The sequence below is a fragment of the Suricata suricatta genome, chromosome 2 (genome assembly GCF_006229205.1).
Source record: "Suricata suricatta isolate VVHF042 chromosome 2, meerkat_22Aug2017_6uvM2_HiC, whole genome shotgun sequence".
NCBI classification, from domain to species: domain Eukaryota; kingdom Metazoa; phylum Chordata; class Mammalia; order Carnivora; family Herpestidae; genus Suricata; species Suricata suricatta.
The window spans coordinates 153,954,914-153,970,923 of record NC_043701.1 but is presented as its reverse complement, the minus strand read 5'-3'; the positions used below and the strand labels follow the sequence as shown (position 1 = coordinate 153,970,923).

Below are 16,010 nucleotides of genomic sequence, written 5' to 3'. Positions count from 1 at the left end.
CTCCTGTTGAGTGAGCTAGAATGTGCCTCTCATATTCAGTGGGGGAGGAGTATCCACATTCTGCAGTGTGCAGTACATGTCAATAAGATCATGGGCTTGGAAATCAGACCCCTGTGTATTCTTCTCAGCTTCTCCATTTACTAGTTGGGCAAGGTACTTCAGCTCTGGGGGGCACCTTGGTGGCTCAGTTAAGCATTACACCTTCGGACTTGATTTGGCCCATGTCATGATCTCACAGTCTGTGAGACAGAGCCCTCCCTCAGGCTCTGCACTGACACTCCAGAGCCTGCTTGGGATTCTCCCTCTCCCTCTCTTGCTGCCCCTCCCTCCCCACTTTTCTTTCAAAATAATAAATAAGCATTAAAAAAAAGATACTTAACCTCTGTAAGACTCAATTTTATTGCCTCTAAAAATGAGGATGCTAAAGATACACTGATAAAAGTGCATGTAAAGTGCCTAGCATATGGTAAGTCAAGCATAGAGGGGTCCCTGGCATTGTGGTTGTTCAGACAAAATCTATGACCTGCCATTACTGTCAATTTGTCAGACCCTGAATAAGTTGAAAGTCTAACAATAAGATTCTGCAGCTTTATAAAATATGTTAGTATATTAAAAAAATCTTTTAACATTTATTTATATTTTAGAGACAGAGAGAGAACACCAGCAGGAGAGGGGCAGAGAGAGAGGGAGACACAGAATCCAAAGCAGGGTCTAGGCTATGAGCTGTCAGCACAGAGCCCCAATGCAGGGCTCAAACTCAGGAACTGTGAGATCATAATGCAAGCTGAAGTTGGATGTTTAACCGACTGAGCCACCCAGGCACCCCAGCATATTAATTTTTAAATCAGCTATGCTATTAATTTGCTATATTTAGTATTTTAGTTATTAAAAATGTTAAATAATTAATAATTTTTAAATCCTTAAAATTAGCAGAATCTTTAGCCTACTTGAATAGCCTAACCTTTACTTCCCCTCTCCATCAGTGATACCAGAGAGTTGTTTTTTTTTTACCTCGACTTTTGAGCTTCATTTCAAAATTGAAATGATTCTTATGAAAGGCAGAAAGTGGTGACTGACTTAAAAAGTGTTATGACATTTGGTATAAGTTCCTTAATTCTGAACGTCTGATGAATAAATTTCTTGAAACTAATCCCCTGTTGTCTCTTCATTCTCCTTCCCGGTTCCAATTTCAGCATTGTCACCTTTTCCTATCTAGTATTTCCTTTCTTAGCCAGTTAAAGTCAATTATTTGTCAACCATGGTACCAACAGCCTTGTAAACAGGGCCTAGAAGAGATAAAGATATAGCAGTAAAAGGATAAATGGTCTAAAGTAGGCACTTGAGTTAAAGTAAGCCCCTCCATTCTCATTCATTATGCCTCTACTGTATTCCTTTTTTCTTAACAGGTGGATTAGAACTGTTACAGTGTTTCTTCTTGTTTTGTGTGCTTTTTTCAAAGTATAGGTAGATATGAATTATGTGGAGGGAAATGACACTTGTTTTTGTAACAAAAAAATGGCTAAATGATAGAAAACAAAAAGGAAATGAGTAAAACTATGATTTATATTTACAAGGTTTGCATACAAAACTTATAAAAAATAAGTTGTCTTAGAACTTATTTTAGGCTTCATTCAAAGTTGTCTTAATATACTAATGTAAAATATTTAAAGACTCATTTAAGTGTTCCTTATATAAATTACATTGTAAAAATAAGTACTTTAACTGGTTTGACTGTTTTGTTCATTGGTTCTTATTTTTCATAAAGGTCAGTTGAAAAAGTTAACTTTAGTTTTATATTGTTCAACATAAAGGAGAAAAGAAGTCAAGTCAAAAAAAAGGAAGGATAAAACCAAAAAAGATCATGAAGAGTCATCACATAAAAAATCCAGATTATCTTCTGTAGAAGAGACTTCTCAGAAAAAAGAAAAAGGTAAAAGGGAATTCAAATACAATACCGAGTCACATTTTTTAACATGAAATGTAATCTGTATGTGTCAAATGTAGAATTTAATTGGTGAACATATTTAGATATCTGTTTTATAGTAGTTGAAAGGAAAGTTGGTTGGGAAATTTAGATAGGAATTTATAGTCACTTACAGGAGTTTCAAAAACAGATTGGTTTTAATTCATTCTGGGCAGACAGTAATAATATTGCAAATAGCATTCTCCTTCCTGACTTTGTATCTTGTAACCTGTCACCATGGGCATGTCCGTGAACTTTTTGAGTTTTACTTTCCTCATGTAAGTAGCGACCGTATGAATAACGGGCTTTTGTGCCGTGTGAGCTTATTGTGGAGAATCAAGTAAGAATGTGGAAGACACTTTGAACGCTGTAAAACAGTGCGTGATCTGTAAGGCAGTATAAAATTACAACACTTTGATTTCACTTACCTGGGCCTGTGTGATTTTCTCACTAGCTTATGATCTTCTTGAAATCATAGAGCTTGATATCTGTGTGTCCTCAGAACCTAGCATCATGGTGTTCACATACTCTTAGTAAATAATTGTTAAGTTCAAATACATCCATCGCTTACTTCTTCCTCAGCAGTCCTTAAGCTCTCGAAGCCTTAATTTCTTCATGTGTAAAATGGTCATGATGGAAGTGCCTAGAGCATAGGGTTGTTCCGAAGTTGAAAGGAGATAATGCACATAAGCTGTTGGCGCACTGTGTCGTGCATAGTCAGCTATTAGGAACTGCTGCTAGTTTATTTTTCAGTCCCTCATAGAGTCAAATTGGCTATAACTGAGAGTGAATTGAATTTAAATTATGTAGTTAATGGAAGATTATATTAGAGTCAGCCAAATGTTAAATAATACTTGGACAGGAGAGGGCTCCCTTGCTCCAGCTCTGAAGATTATTAAATAGGTTTCATTCTTACATGTATTTTTTTTCTTGTGAATCATAACATATTCAAGCATATAGTATCACCAAGTTATACAGTTGGTGAAATTGATAGATGGGGAGAAGAAAATACTGTTCTGAGGTTTATTGAGAAATGGTATTTGAAGCTGACTTCCTTTTTGTATCTATCTTAATCATTTCCAAACTCCAAAATAAATGTTAATAAATGTGAAAATTCTCTTTGTGTTTAAAAAATTTTTGTTTTAAAAATATTTAATGTATCATACTTGAGAGTTTTGTTGAACTCATTATTGTTTGATATTGTATTCATATCACGGTATGATACCATGTTAATCACTGTGTATTCCAAATTAAAGAAGAACTAATCCTTACCTTGTAAAAGCTTGTTTAGCACCTTCAAAGCAGACAGGCAGCTGGTTACTCAGGATCAGCTATGGGGTTGGAATGCTCAGATGACACATAAATATGCATGTGATCTCCCTTACAGATGTTTTTCCTGTAGTGTTCCATATTTTAATAGATGACACCTCTGTCAGCCTAAAAACTGGGATCATATCTGGAAGTTATCCTTGATGCCTTCTTTGTTCTCATTATTTATGTTTAATTAGCACCAAATCCTGTCAGTTTTACCCCCAGAGTATGGATTTCTCAAGTTCTCTCTACCCTAGTTCAAACCAGCATGTTTTCTCATCTCGACTACTGCTGTATTACTCTCACGAGTTCTGCCACTCTCTTGTTATCCCACGTGCCCTCCCCTTAACCCATTCTCCATAAAGCAGTGATTTCCTATTCTTAGGACATAACCAAAATCTGCACAAAACCCGGAGGCTCTATATGATCCAGCATACAAAACTTGTGGTTCTCACCATGCTTCACCTCACTTTCACACTCCACCCTCACAGCCTTTCAGTTTCTAGACAAAGCCAAACTTCTTTCCATTTTAGGGACTACGTAGATGCTACTTCCTCTACTACTTTCTCTCTTTCTAACCCCATCCTACTCACCCTCTAGGTCTAAACTTAAATGTCACTTCTTTAGGGATCCTTCCCTGATTCCATCCCTGACCATGAATTTAAATTAATACTTCTGATTTTAATGCCATCAACATTATATACCTGGAACTTTTCCTCATTATACATGTGACAGTTATATAAAAGCCCAAGTCTGGGCTGTGTATCTATCTGCTGTGTTCATTGCTGTATCCCAGAACTCCACTAGCACCTAAGGTGTAAGTAAGGTGTAAATAAGAAAGAATGAGAAAATGAAAGACTTTGAAGATTGTTTCAGGATAACTTCAGGGATAGAGAACCAAAGCAGAGTAGAATTGATAGATCTGTTTCTTATTTCTTCTTTATTCCGAGCATCTGATAGCAGAGAACACAAAATATAGTTAGTTTTTTTCAACTTCTGTTGCATAAGGCAGAAAATGACAGCATTTTAGCAAAATTAGGAAAACCATGTGGAAGTCTATAATATCTTTGTATCTGGGATCATCTGAAACTAGCTTGATGTTGATGTGATACTTTATAGCCAGATCACTTTAATTTGGCCCAAACTATTCTGAATAATAATAAATACTTAATATCTCAGCCTCATTTGAACTGTTGAAAAAACTTCTCAAAACAATCTCCTTCCTTGATTTTCTTCCTGTCTTTCTGGCCTCTCCTACACCTCTTGATTATAGGTCCTCCTCAGCCTTACCTTTAGGTGTTGGAGTTGCCTGTGGCTCTCACATCACTTCCCTTCGTTCTCTTATGTTCTCCCTTTGTGGTCCCATTGACTCTCGTAGTCTAGGTTACTATCATACAAAATGTTAAGTAAGTGGATAGGTGGATGGATACTTGGATAGCTAGATGGCTGAGTCAGTGGATAGAGAAAAAATATATTAAAAAAATCAATAGCTTGACTTTGAGGACCAGTCTGCTTTGACAGGTCTGAGCAGAACACGGTATGTAGGCAGTGTCTTGGCAGAAAGTTGAAGATCTTACTCCTCCCACCACTACCAGTCAATCTCCAAGCTTGCTTTCTTGGGAAGGCCTTTCCCAACACCCTTCATCCCACACATCCAGGCAAGATTAGGTCCCTGTTAAACATTTCAGTAGCACCTTGCACTTCTCCTTTGGGCTAATATCACCCTTGGAGTAATGTGTTTTCTATTAAGAAAGGGGCCATGTAACTTATTTAATTCTTTATCCAATTTCTAAGCACTGTGCTTTCTCCACATTGTAGATGTTCAATAAATGTTAGGTGAGCAAATGAATCAGTGAAACAACAGATCTCAACATTTAAAGGAACATCAGAGATCAGCCCTGGGATCATAATCAAAAAGATACTCTGTGGTTTTCTTTTCAAAATATGGTCCTCTGGTATTGTCATCACTTGGGAGCATGTTCAAAATGCTCAGTCTCGGACCCTTCCTGACCTCCTGAATTACAAGTCCACTTTAAGTTCTGGGATGATTCATCGGCATCATAAAGTCTGAGCTGTACTGCTCTGTATCAGTACTTGTTCTGCTTTCGCTTTGACGCCTCCAGGGAAGAGGAACTTACTACCGTCCAAAATATTCTTTTACATTCGGTAAACAGTTAGTTGTAATTGTTAGCAGATTTGTCCTTAACTAATTTAGCCCAAACCTACAATACCTTCCCTTTGGTTCCAGTTACGTCCCTAGGCCTCCGAAGTGAGCTAACCTCTTTTTTTTTTTTTAACCTGTAGATATTTGGAACTCAGTACTGTGTTCCTCTTGATGACAGAGAAGAATCATTTCATTTGTTGCCAGCCTAGCTATGTTTTTATTTGCTTTCTGAGAAGTTGGAAATAGGAGTGAAGAAACAGTAACTTAAAGAAAAGAAACAATAACCTAAAGCAGTTGCTGCAGTCTAGGCCTTGGCTTTCTGGGAGGTCTTTACTCTGTGGTTGTGACACCCTCTTCATTGGGCCTGAAAGGGGCCATTTATGCATCAGCTTTGCTCTATGAGATCTCCTATCCAAGGAAGTTGGAGGAATTGTTACTCTCCACCTGGTATCTGCCATTTTCTATCAGTCTTCATTCAGAATTCTTTCTTTCCCCTCTGGTCATATTGCAGAAGATTCTGTAGAGTTATGATTTTTGAAAATTATGCTAGTAGATTTTTAGTACCGTTTTACTTTCTGTTTCCCTCACTGGATGACTATTGTAGAACTGAAAATGTTTGTTTTATGAAGTAATATTTTGTGTGGATTTTAGTTACTAAGAATTCTCATCTGTATATGAAAAAGCATTGTGAAAAATGAGTATTTATTTGTAAACTGCTTTCAGATGTTAAACATCCCTATAGATAAAATGTGATTATATTGCAGTTAATCTGTGAGGTTATTTTTTTTAGCAATATGAGTTAATATTTTGGGGTTTTTTTTAGAGGTGTTTATTATTTGTTTAAGCTTTGTGCTCTGTATTTCAGGCGTAAAATACCTTTGCCTAAAAGACTCTAACATTTTAATTAGGGACATAAGTCTGAGAAGCATGAAAGATTCACAGTAAGGTGCTTATCTGTAAGAATATAAAGTAAACTAGCCTCTTGGGAAGAATTCTGGTCACAGCCATAACTGTGATAACTGTTACACTGTTGCAAAATGATTTTTAACAAAACAATGCTGTTTTCTTTTCACAGGGCATTCATCCTCAAAGAAATCAGAAAAGTCTATGAACAGTAAGTATTAAGTATTTATTTAATACCAATATATAGATTCAGGTTATTTGCAGTTTGGGTCTACCATCAATTGTGACTTGCTCTGATAAGAAAAAGTGCTAGAAGTGTATGATTTCTTCCCCAATATTAAACATTTTAAAGTTTCTTATCTTAAAACGGAAGAGCATAAAATTTTTTTTGGTAAATATAATGAATATACAGTTTCATTTCACATTATGGAATATGAAGGAAGAAAAAGAGATGAGGCTGGAATGGAAAAAGAATTGGGAAAGTGGATTACGATTTAAGAAATATTGCTTGTATTGTACAAGACTGAATTATCTCTGTTATTTCATGGTTTTGACTGATCAAATGAAATGTGTGGTTTGTGTATGGGAAGTAGAATGTTAGCAGCTGGTTACTACTGGTTAGTTTTTAAAGAAGTTCTTTGGTTTTCACCAGATTGTATCAAACCAGTTTGGATTTCGTGGACTATTGGCCACAAATTTTATTGTTTTTTTCCCTGTGACATTCCCAAAAAACCTTCAAATGACTTGAAAAAAAATAAGATTTTTAAAAGTGAAATCAAAACAATGGAAAAATAAGATATAATAGCAAAATAAAGCTAGATAAATGTTTGCCAAAAAGCCCTGCATAATTGCAAAGGTGGGTCACACATTTGTCCCACTTCTTCTACACGACCAAGCCAAAGAAGGAAACCACCAGTAGAATGATTCGTTGTACCCGTATAATCATACGCAGTGTGTTCATCTTTTTCCAGGCAAGAGTTCTGAGAGCAGACTCTCCTGTGGATTCATAGAAGGGGGCATCCATCTGTCCTATAACAAACAGTAGCCTTGCATCTCAGTAGTAAGACAGTGTCAGATTTCTTAACGACATTGCAGTAGACTTAGGCTAACAATAAAGTGTTAGTTCAATAGCATATCTAATTCATTTAGACTATTTTATAGAAGTTCAGAAATTTGAGACCTCTAGGCTTAGAATTTATAAACTTAAGAATTAAGTTTTTTTCTGATTTTTTAAAATATAATTTATTGTCAGATTGGCTTACATACCACATCCAGTGCTCATCCCAACAAGTGCCCTTTTCAGTGCCCACCTCCCCCCTCAACCCTTAGTTTGTTCTCTGTATTTGAGAGTCTTCTATAGTTTCCTTCCCTCCCTCTCTGTTTGTGCTATTTTTTCCACTTCCTTTCCTCCGTGGTAAGTTTTTTTCTGATTTAAAGTAATATATATTTACTGTGACAAAAATCAGTAAAAAAAATTTGTAATTACTCTAAATCCCAGCATTCAAATAGGAATATTATGAGGATTTTAATTCTTTTTTTTAAGTTTATTTACTTTTGAGAGAGAGAGAGCAGTAGAAGGGCAGAGAGAGAAGGAGAGAGAGAATACCAGGTGGGGCACCATGCTTTCAATGCCAAACCCAACCCAGGGCTCGAACTCATGAACTGTGAGATCATGACCTGAGCAGAAATCAAGAGTCAGATGCATGACTGGCTGAGCCACCCAGGTGCCCCTTAACATAATTCTGAAGGAGAATTTTTGAGTGGTCAGTAATCAGAAAAAGAGGTTTTAAGATATTTACTGTTTAAAGATTTAATGGAGAAGGAAGTGTCAGTAGAGGCATTCCTCTAGTTTAGGAGTACAACATACTTATAAATTATTTCCCTGATACCTATTTTGTTTTCAGCATATTTGAAGTATCCTCAAGCACTGATATTTATTTTTCTCCCAAGTAGATCCTCATTGATGTGTAGCTCCTTTTCCTAAATTAGGTAAAGTGTAGTAACAGTTTCTAGAACATAGCCAGGCATGATACTGAAAGACTTCTGCTACCTGGGGGAAGAAGTGTTTTTCAGTTCTACTTGGATAATGTTCCGTTACCCTTTTACTGCCATTTAACATATGGATTATTAAAACCAAATCCATGAAGAAAATCCCAATTTCTGTGGGGAAAAAGAATTTTAACTTGCATTTGTTGAGTATCTACTCTATCGGCCACAATGACAAGTGGTTTAGTTATGTTACCTCATTTAATCGTAATGACGGACATACAATGTCCCATTTTGCAGACAAGAGAACCAAGACCAGAGATTTTACATAAATTGCCTCAGATCTAGTCGTTGGTTAATAGCAGAGCTGGAATTAAAAACAGATTTATAACATTACAAAGTCTATGTACTTTTACTTGTATTATCAGTACTATTCATCAGTGAGTCAAATGTAAGTTCACTCTTTATACCCCAGTTTTGGCAGATACAGTTTAAAAATGTATATTAAATGATTTGATCTGTGTCTCGGTTCTATCTGTAAAATGGGTACAAAGAGACTTAACGTTTTTTTTTATTATCAGAGTCAAATGAGACAATACCTATGTAAAGTATGTGTCCAACACAAAGTAAATTTTTTATAACCTATAGCTATTGTTGTTTGGGAGAAGAAAGAAAACCAGACATTAAAAAGATTCTGTGTTTTGTTTTCTAGAATTTGTTAAATCAAAAGTTAGGTCTATAAAAGTTTGACTTGTCCATTTGTTATCATAATTGGAGACTTGTCATTTCTTCAGTAAGCCCAAGTTATTTAGGTATCTAGAAAAACCAAGATGACAGATATGTTTTCATTATCCAAACATATAGGGAAAATTGTATGCAGTTTGTACCACATTCCAAAAGGAAGATTGAAAACTTAAAGAAGGTAAAAAATGGATTATTAGCCAAGGCGTTGACAGAACTTGAAAATGTCATAGGAAGAAGGTTGAAGGAACTATAGATGTTTAGTTTGGAGAAAACTGAAGGGTTGGGAGACAAGGAAAAAGGGAGTCAGACACAGAAAATGTAGATGTTTGTAAAACTGCTTTTGTGTAGACTTATTTTTGGTGACTATTTGGCAGAACTAGGGTTTATGGAAGAAAATTTCCCAGAGACCGATTTTAGCCTTAATTTAAGGAAAAGCTTGTCAATTAGAATTATCTGAAGAAAGAAATGGGGGAATGGGGTGCTTCAAGCAGTAGGGAAGTGTTTAAGCATAGATTGGACAGCCACTTGTTTGGGGAGATACTGCAATAAGAGATTGAATCATTGGATAACAGCTAGATTAAAGACCTCCAATATCCCATACAGAGAGTCAGTGATTTATATTTTGATCATCACTTGCTAGTAACTACTGCATAGATTGGACACTGACACATGAGTACCATTTTGAATTGCCTGTTCTCATTGTTATTTCCTTAGCAGTGCCCCTCCCACCTCTAGCAGGCTGTAGCAGTTACCATAGGAGTGGTTTCTAGTTACTGCCACTCTCAGGGAACTAGAGTATTACAGGTTCACAGGGTTGCTAGAGGTCATGTAGTCCGGTCGACTGGATTTGATTCTCTAACAATAGTTGGTCACTTTTTTAGCATGTGATCTTTCAAAGAAAATTATTTTAAACTGATTTGCTCTTTTAGTAAAACTGGATTGTCTGGTATCAGAAAACTGGTGTAGGAAAGCTGGCCTCTAAGAAGTACTCTGGACTGGGAAATGGGCTGCCCATTTTCAAATACCTTGTAGGTTTTGTTCTCTGACGATATTAACAGGGTAACACTGTAGTGTTAACTATTAGGCCTGATTAGTTTTTGTGTGCTTTCTTTATCTCACGTTAGTGAGTTTTTGTAAAAATGAAAATAAGAGTAGAAGACTTTTGTTCTCTTTTCTCTCATATTTGGTTTGGGACACTGGCAGTTTCAGTGTTAGTTGTCATTGAGTGGGAATCTTGTTCCCAGGGCGTTATAATTTTATCATCTTTTATTGTCTTGTATGTAGATCATTAAAAGTACAACCCCTCTCCTTTTTTTTTTCCTGGCCATTTTTGTCAGAATTTGTGCCAGAATAGATTCTGTTAGAACCAAAGTTCAGACATGCATATTGATTCATGGATCAAAGTCCAACAGGTAAAAGGCTAAAACCACTGTGGCAAATCAATGCTGTTTTATTTTTGTGTGTTTAACTAAAGGGCATTCTGTATTGACAGATATGTGCAGTTCTTTTTAAGCTAACTTATTGGAGAGGAACTATTTGCTATCAAAATTACCTTATGACATATACTTTTTTTTGTATTTTTCAGTATTTGATAATTTTTGGTTCACTCATATAGGGTGATTTATATGAAACGTCTATTTTGTTATATTTTTAAAGTAGAAGTGTCTTCATTGTTTTGATTGATTTTTAATACATGATCATTGTTTAAAGTATAAAATATTTGGAAATGCTTAAAGTAGAAAGTATCCCAGGCCCACAGGTTATATACTGACTGTTAAGTTTGTTTGGACCTTACAGACTTACAGTATATATGTAACCACAAATTGGATTATAACATGCATGTTTTCTATAGCTTTTAAGAAATTTGATATAGCTCAGATGGTTTTCCATGGTAATACATATAGATACACTAAGTTTTTTTTTTAACAACTGTATATTATTAATTTAACCAATCCTTAATCCCTGACTGGTGAGGATATAGGGTTTTTTTGTTGTTGTTATTATACAGTGAACATCTTTGTACATGTATCTCAGGTGCTTATTTACTCTAAGTATTTAAATACTTAAAAGCAGTGTTGCTGGTCAGAGTGTATGTACATTTTAAACTGATTTGTATTGCTAAATTTTCCTCAAAAAAAGGTCTATAGAATTTTTACTCCTAACAATGTGTGAGTATGCCTGTTTCTTTGAAATTGGCTTCTTCTAATTAATTCAATTAGTGTTAATTTTTAAAAGTGTCTGGCAATATTTTTTCATAATTTAACTAGCTGTCCTATACACTAGTTCAGTTGTTGAAGTCGTAATCCTAATGTAAATATACTCTCTATAAAATTCTTTTTTTTATTTTTAATTTTTTTTAATGTTTATTTATTTTTGAGCGAGAGAGAGAGAGCGTGTGAGCAGGGGAAGGGCAGAGAGAGAGGGAGACACAGAATCTGAAACAGGCTCTGAGCTGTCAGCACAGAGCCCAATATGGGGCTTGAACCCACAAACCACGAGATCATGACCTGAACCAAAGTTGGCGCTTGACTGACTGTGCCACCCAGGTGCCCCATCTCTCTATAAAATTCTTAACCTGTGTGTCCTTTATATGTCGATAAAAAGAAGAAACTAAAGCAAAGACAATTCTATTTCAAGAGATCATTCCTTTATAAAGAGTTAATATTGGAATCACTACTTTTAACTCAGTGTTAACTTAGGGAAGTTGCCCTAGTGACTTTTCTTGGTCTTTTTGCTGTGACCCTCAGCTTATTTATTTATGTTCAAAAAGAATTATATTGGCCTGGAAGAGTGAATTACATATTCAGAGCATAAAAGTTGAAGCTAAATTGCAGTTAACTCTGAAGCTAATTAATTGCATTGGCAAGTAGTTCAAAACGTGTTTTAAATATAACACATTTTAAAAATCTCTTTTAAATGAACAGGAAACTCTGATGAAGATGAAGGTACTTCAGAATCTGAACTTTGGAAGGGCCCCCTACCAGAGACAGATGAAAAATCACAGTGAGTCCTGATATTAATGGATACTGCGTCCCCTTACATCAGTTAGGAAGCTGCAACCCCGGCCGTTCTTGATAACAGTTAATGAAAAAGCTTAGCATCATGAACGTCTGTTTAATTCTAAAGACTCCCTAGTCTGATAATATCAGAGTTTAATTCTAGTCATTGTTTGTGGCCATAGACAGCTAACTTGTCTAGCTTCCTCTCCAAGACTAAATCTTTCTTCCGCTCACCTTGACAGATGGCCCTCTCTGGTCTTTGCTTAGAATCCATCAGAGAAGCCCTGTTTACCAGTTTCAGAGCAGCCTTTTCATGATATTCTGATTATCATAAACCTGTATAGAGGAGCCCCTTGAGATATGCCTGGGTAAATGGCCAACAACCACCTCAGCCCCCAAAGACAGATAATTCAGTGTGCACATTGTTATCTGCCTTGGGTTGGAAGAGCCATCTGGGTATGGGCTGGAATGTTATCAGCTCTTGTCATACACTGGGGAGTTCAGCACTAGAGCTTTATCTCCTAAAAGAAGATAAAATAATATCTATTGCAAAGAATTTATTGTGAAAATTTAATGAAATAAAGAATGGAAAGGCACTTTGTACCATACCTACAAATCTAAGTGCTCAATAAATTTTAGTCCTATTTTTAAACATACTGGTTCATAATGGAAAGATACCTATTGAATCAATCATTATTCACTAATTTAAGCTGATTACAAAACATCTTGCTAATTATGATATGTTCCAGTGTAACAGAATTCAAGTGTTTTTGAAAAGAGGTTTTTTTTTTAATGTTTATTTATTTGTGAGAGAGAGATAAAGTGCGAATAGGGAAGGGGCAGAGAGAGACAGAGGGAGACACAGAATCTGAAGCAGACTCCAGGCCCTGAGCTGTCAGCACAGAGCCTGACACGGGGCTCGAACCCACAAACTGTGAGATCATGACCCGAGCCAAAGTCGGACACCCAACCGACTGAGCCACGCAGGCGCCCCTGGAAAGAGTTTTTTTTTTAATATTCTTTTATTTTTATTCTGTGACCTTAACTTTTTTTCAGCCAAATAAACAATTCCTACATGTAAAAGTTATCGCTATAAATATTGCTATTCTAGTCAAGTTATTGACTAGTCTTTTGACTTTATAACTTCTCATTGAAGAGCTTTATAGCTGAAAATGACAGAATAGGTCTTAGGATCAGCTCATCTTTTTAGGCAATGAAGATACTTGAGTAAATCCTAAGAAGGCCTCATAATCCAGAACTCTTTGTTACCTTATAAATACTTGACATTGATCAAGTACTCAACATCTCAGTTTAAGAGAGATTCAGCTAATTTCCCATATTTAAGTTCTTACTACAATTTTTAAATTTTACTGTATTTTGCTGTCATGCTGAGGAAAAGGGGACAGCAGCATGAGGAATGCCAAGTTGCAGAAAATTCTTACATCAACTTTAGCTGATTATGTAATTTTTTTTAAAAATTTGAACATGGGTGTAATGGCTTTCTGCATTCACAAGTATTTAAAGTCAGATGATGAAGGCCCATTGTAAATTCCTGAACTAGAAGAACTTTTTCTGAAGAGACTGGTAGACTGAGTTTGACTTTACAGCATGGTTGCCTGTCCCAGAAGGAAGAAAAGCAGATGTGTGTACCTTTAATCCTCATAGCCCCACTGTGAGGAAATATGTTTTCCATTGCACAGATAAGAAGACTGAGCCCAGAGAAGTAAAGTAACCTGTTTGTATTAGCTAGTGAGTGACAGAGCTGGAACTTAAAACTATCTGACTTGAAAACCTGTGGTATTTTCCTTCATTATCTTGTTCCAAAGACTAATATTTATTTAGTACTTGACAGTTTTCATAGTATTTTATCACATTTATAATACAATTTAATATCTCCTTTCAGAGTTTGATTCTTTGTTTTAGACATGATTTTTACAGCTATAAATATACTATTCACAGAGCAATAACAACCTATAGCTTAAACAGGTTTTTCCCATTCCTAGGAGTAAGACTTGTATTTTTCCTGAAAATAGTTTTCTTTTTCATTCATTTCATGATCAGACTATAATTTGAAATGAGAATGAACAGAGAAGCTATAAAGTCAACCAAAAAAGTAAAGAGAAACAATAACATTTTATAAAGTATACACTTTAAAGTAAAATCTTAGGTAATAAATACATTTAGGGGGAGGTGCCAACATATAAAACATCTTAAATTTAATCAGTCTGGGTATAGTTATTATTCAGATTTATTTGGTGGTTGAATCATGAAATGTATTGATATATAGAAGAATCAGCAAATTACATTGAGTGGAAATACTTTATTTTCATTAATCTCATATAATGTGTCTCCTAGTAATTTTTTTCTGTAATTGTTGATTTTAATCAATATGTATACTTTTTTCTTCTAAATAGAGAAGAGGAATTTGATGACTATTTTCAAGATCTATTTCTGTGAGATGGAAGAAAGAAGCCCACATTCCTTAATGTGAAAGTGGACTTTGAAACTCTTCACAACAATGTCATCTACAAGTTGCAGCTTGAGTGGTTTATCTTTGGAAATAAAAATCCAAGTACTGTCAGGACGTCAGCTGCTTTGGAAGTTTTTCAGTTCCTTTGGAGACATGTTTCCCCTCCCCTCTGTATCTTGTCAGTTGCTTATCTTACAGCCACTCCACCTGCAGCTCCTCGAGTGAAGCTAGAACACTGTGCAGAGTGTGGCTCCTGTCATCTGTAGTTTTTGTTGTTGTTTTTACTCATTCATATTTATCTCCCCTTGCCTGTTAGTTTGAACTATTAGAATTATTGGTATCTCACAAAAATTATAAAATAGAGTAAGTATGTCTTCAGCTTCATTTTACGTTCCTGTCATACACTGGCCCCCCTCTTTTTAAGCACCTTTCCCATCACCACCTGTTTCTAGATGCCTTTTTTTTTTTTTTTTTTTTTTTTTTGCTTAACTTTCTCTTGCTTTCTGCTCCCCTGTTCTACTTAAGGGAATTTGTTATAATCAAATTTGACTTCCCAGGATGTGAGCAGTTTATTAAATTAATACTGTTGAGAGCAGAAGTCCAAACCAGTAGGCTAGGTTCACAAAAGCTGACTCTCCAACAGAAAGATTCTCTGGCAAGAAAACTGAGCTGAGTAATAGTATGTGCTAGGGCTTGTCCCAGATACAGTTGTGCAAATGTGGATGTACTTCTATGCCAGGATATATTATAAAATGTAATTCTTAATTGGAGGATCATACCCCTCACAGTCACAGGATGTGCTAAGCACTCTTAGAATCTGGGTGTAAACTTCTGTGATTATGTGTGTTTGAGTGGGGGAAGGGTCTATAGTTTTCATCAAATTTTCAAATGGATGTATTTGATATTTTTTTAAAAAAGGTTTTAACCCATTTTTGTAAAGAGCAAGAGCCACGAGGTATGGGAGAAGATGCATGATTCGGTGGAAAGAGATGACCTATAGAAAGTGATCATAATAGCATTTTGATTATTTTGTTGAAGATATACTAGTTTTAAAGTTTATTTATTTCGAGAGAGTGTGAACCAGGGATGGACAGAGAAAGAGGGAGAGAAGGAATCCCAAGCAGGCTCCGCACTATCAGCACAGAGCCTGACATGGGGCCTGGGGCTCAGTCCCATGAACCTTGAGATCACCGGAGTGAGATCAAGACACTTAATGGACTGAACCACCCAGGTGGCTTGAAGATACACTATTTTAAATGACATTTAAACATGGAATGATTGGTATTCAATTGCAGAATAAGTAATTTAGTGCTCTTTTTTTTTTTAAGGTTAATTTATTTTTTGAGAAACAGAGTGTGAGTGAGAGACAGAGAAGAAAACACAGATTCCAAAGCAGGCTCCAGGCTCTGAGCTGTCAGCACCAGAGCCCAGGTCAAACCCATGAACCATGAGGTCATGCCCTGAGCCAAA

General features: G+C 35.8%; 1 protein-coding gene across 3 annotated transcripts in view; it reads left to right on the top strand.

Annotated features, from left to right (window-relative positions):
- LOC115273317 (protein FRA10AC1) overlaps window positions 1–14,659 on the top strand; it is a 35,426-nt gene extending 20,767 nt beyond the window's left edge. For all 3 annotated transcript variants that reach the window (XM_029916335.1, XM_029916329.1, XM_029916318.1), the window contains 4 exons: window positions 1,812–1,930; window positions 6,514–6,552; window positions 11,996–12,074; window positions 14,485–14,659. In XM_029916335.1, coding sequence (XP_029772195.1) covers window positions 1,812–1,930; window positions 6,514–6,552; window positions 11,996–12,074; window positions 14,485–14,527 — 280 coding nt within the window. In that variant the 3' untranslated portion in view covers window positions 14,528–14,659. The remainder of the gene's footprint in view (window positions 1–1,811; window positions 1,931–6,513; window positions 6,553–11,995; window positions 12,075–14,484) is intronic.
- The last annotated feature ends 1,351 nt before the right edge of the window (window positions 14,660–16,010 follow it).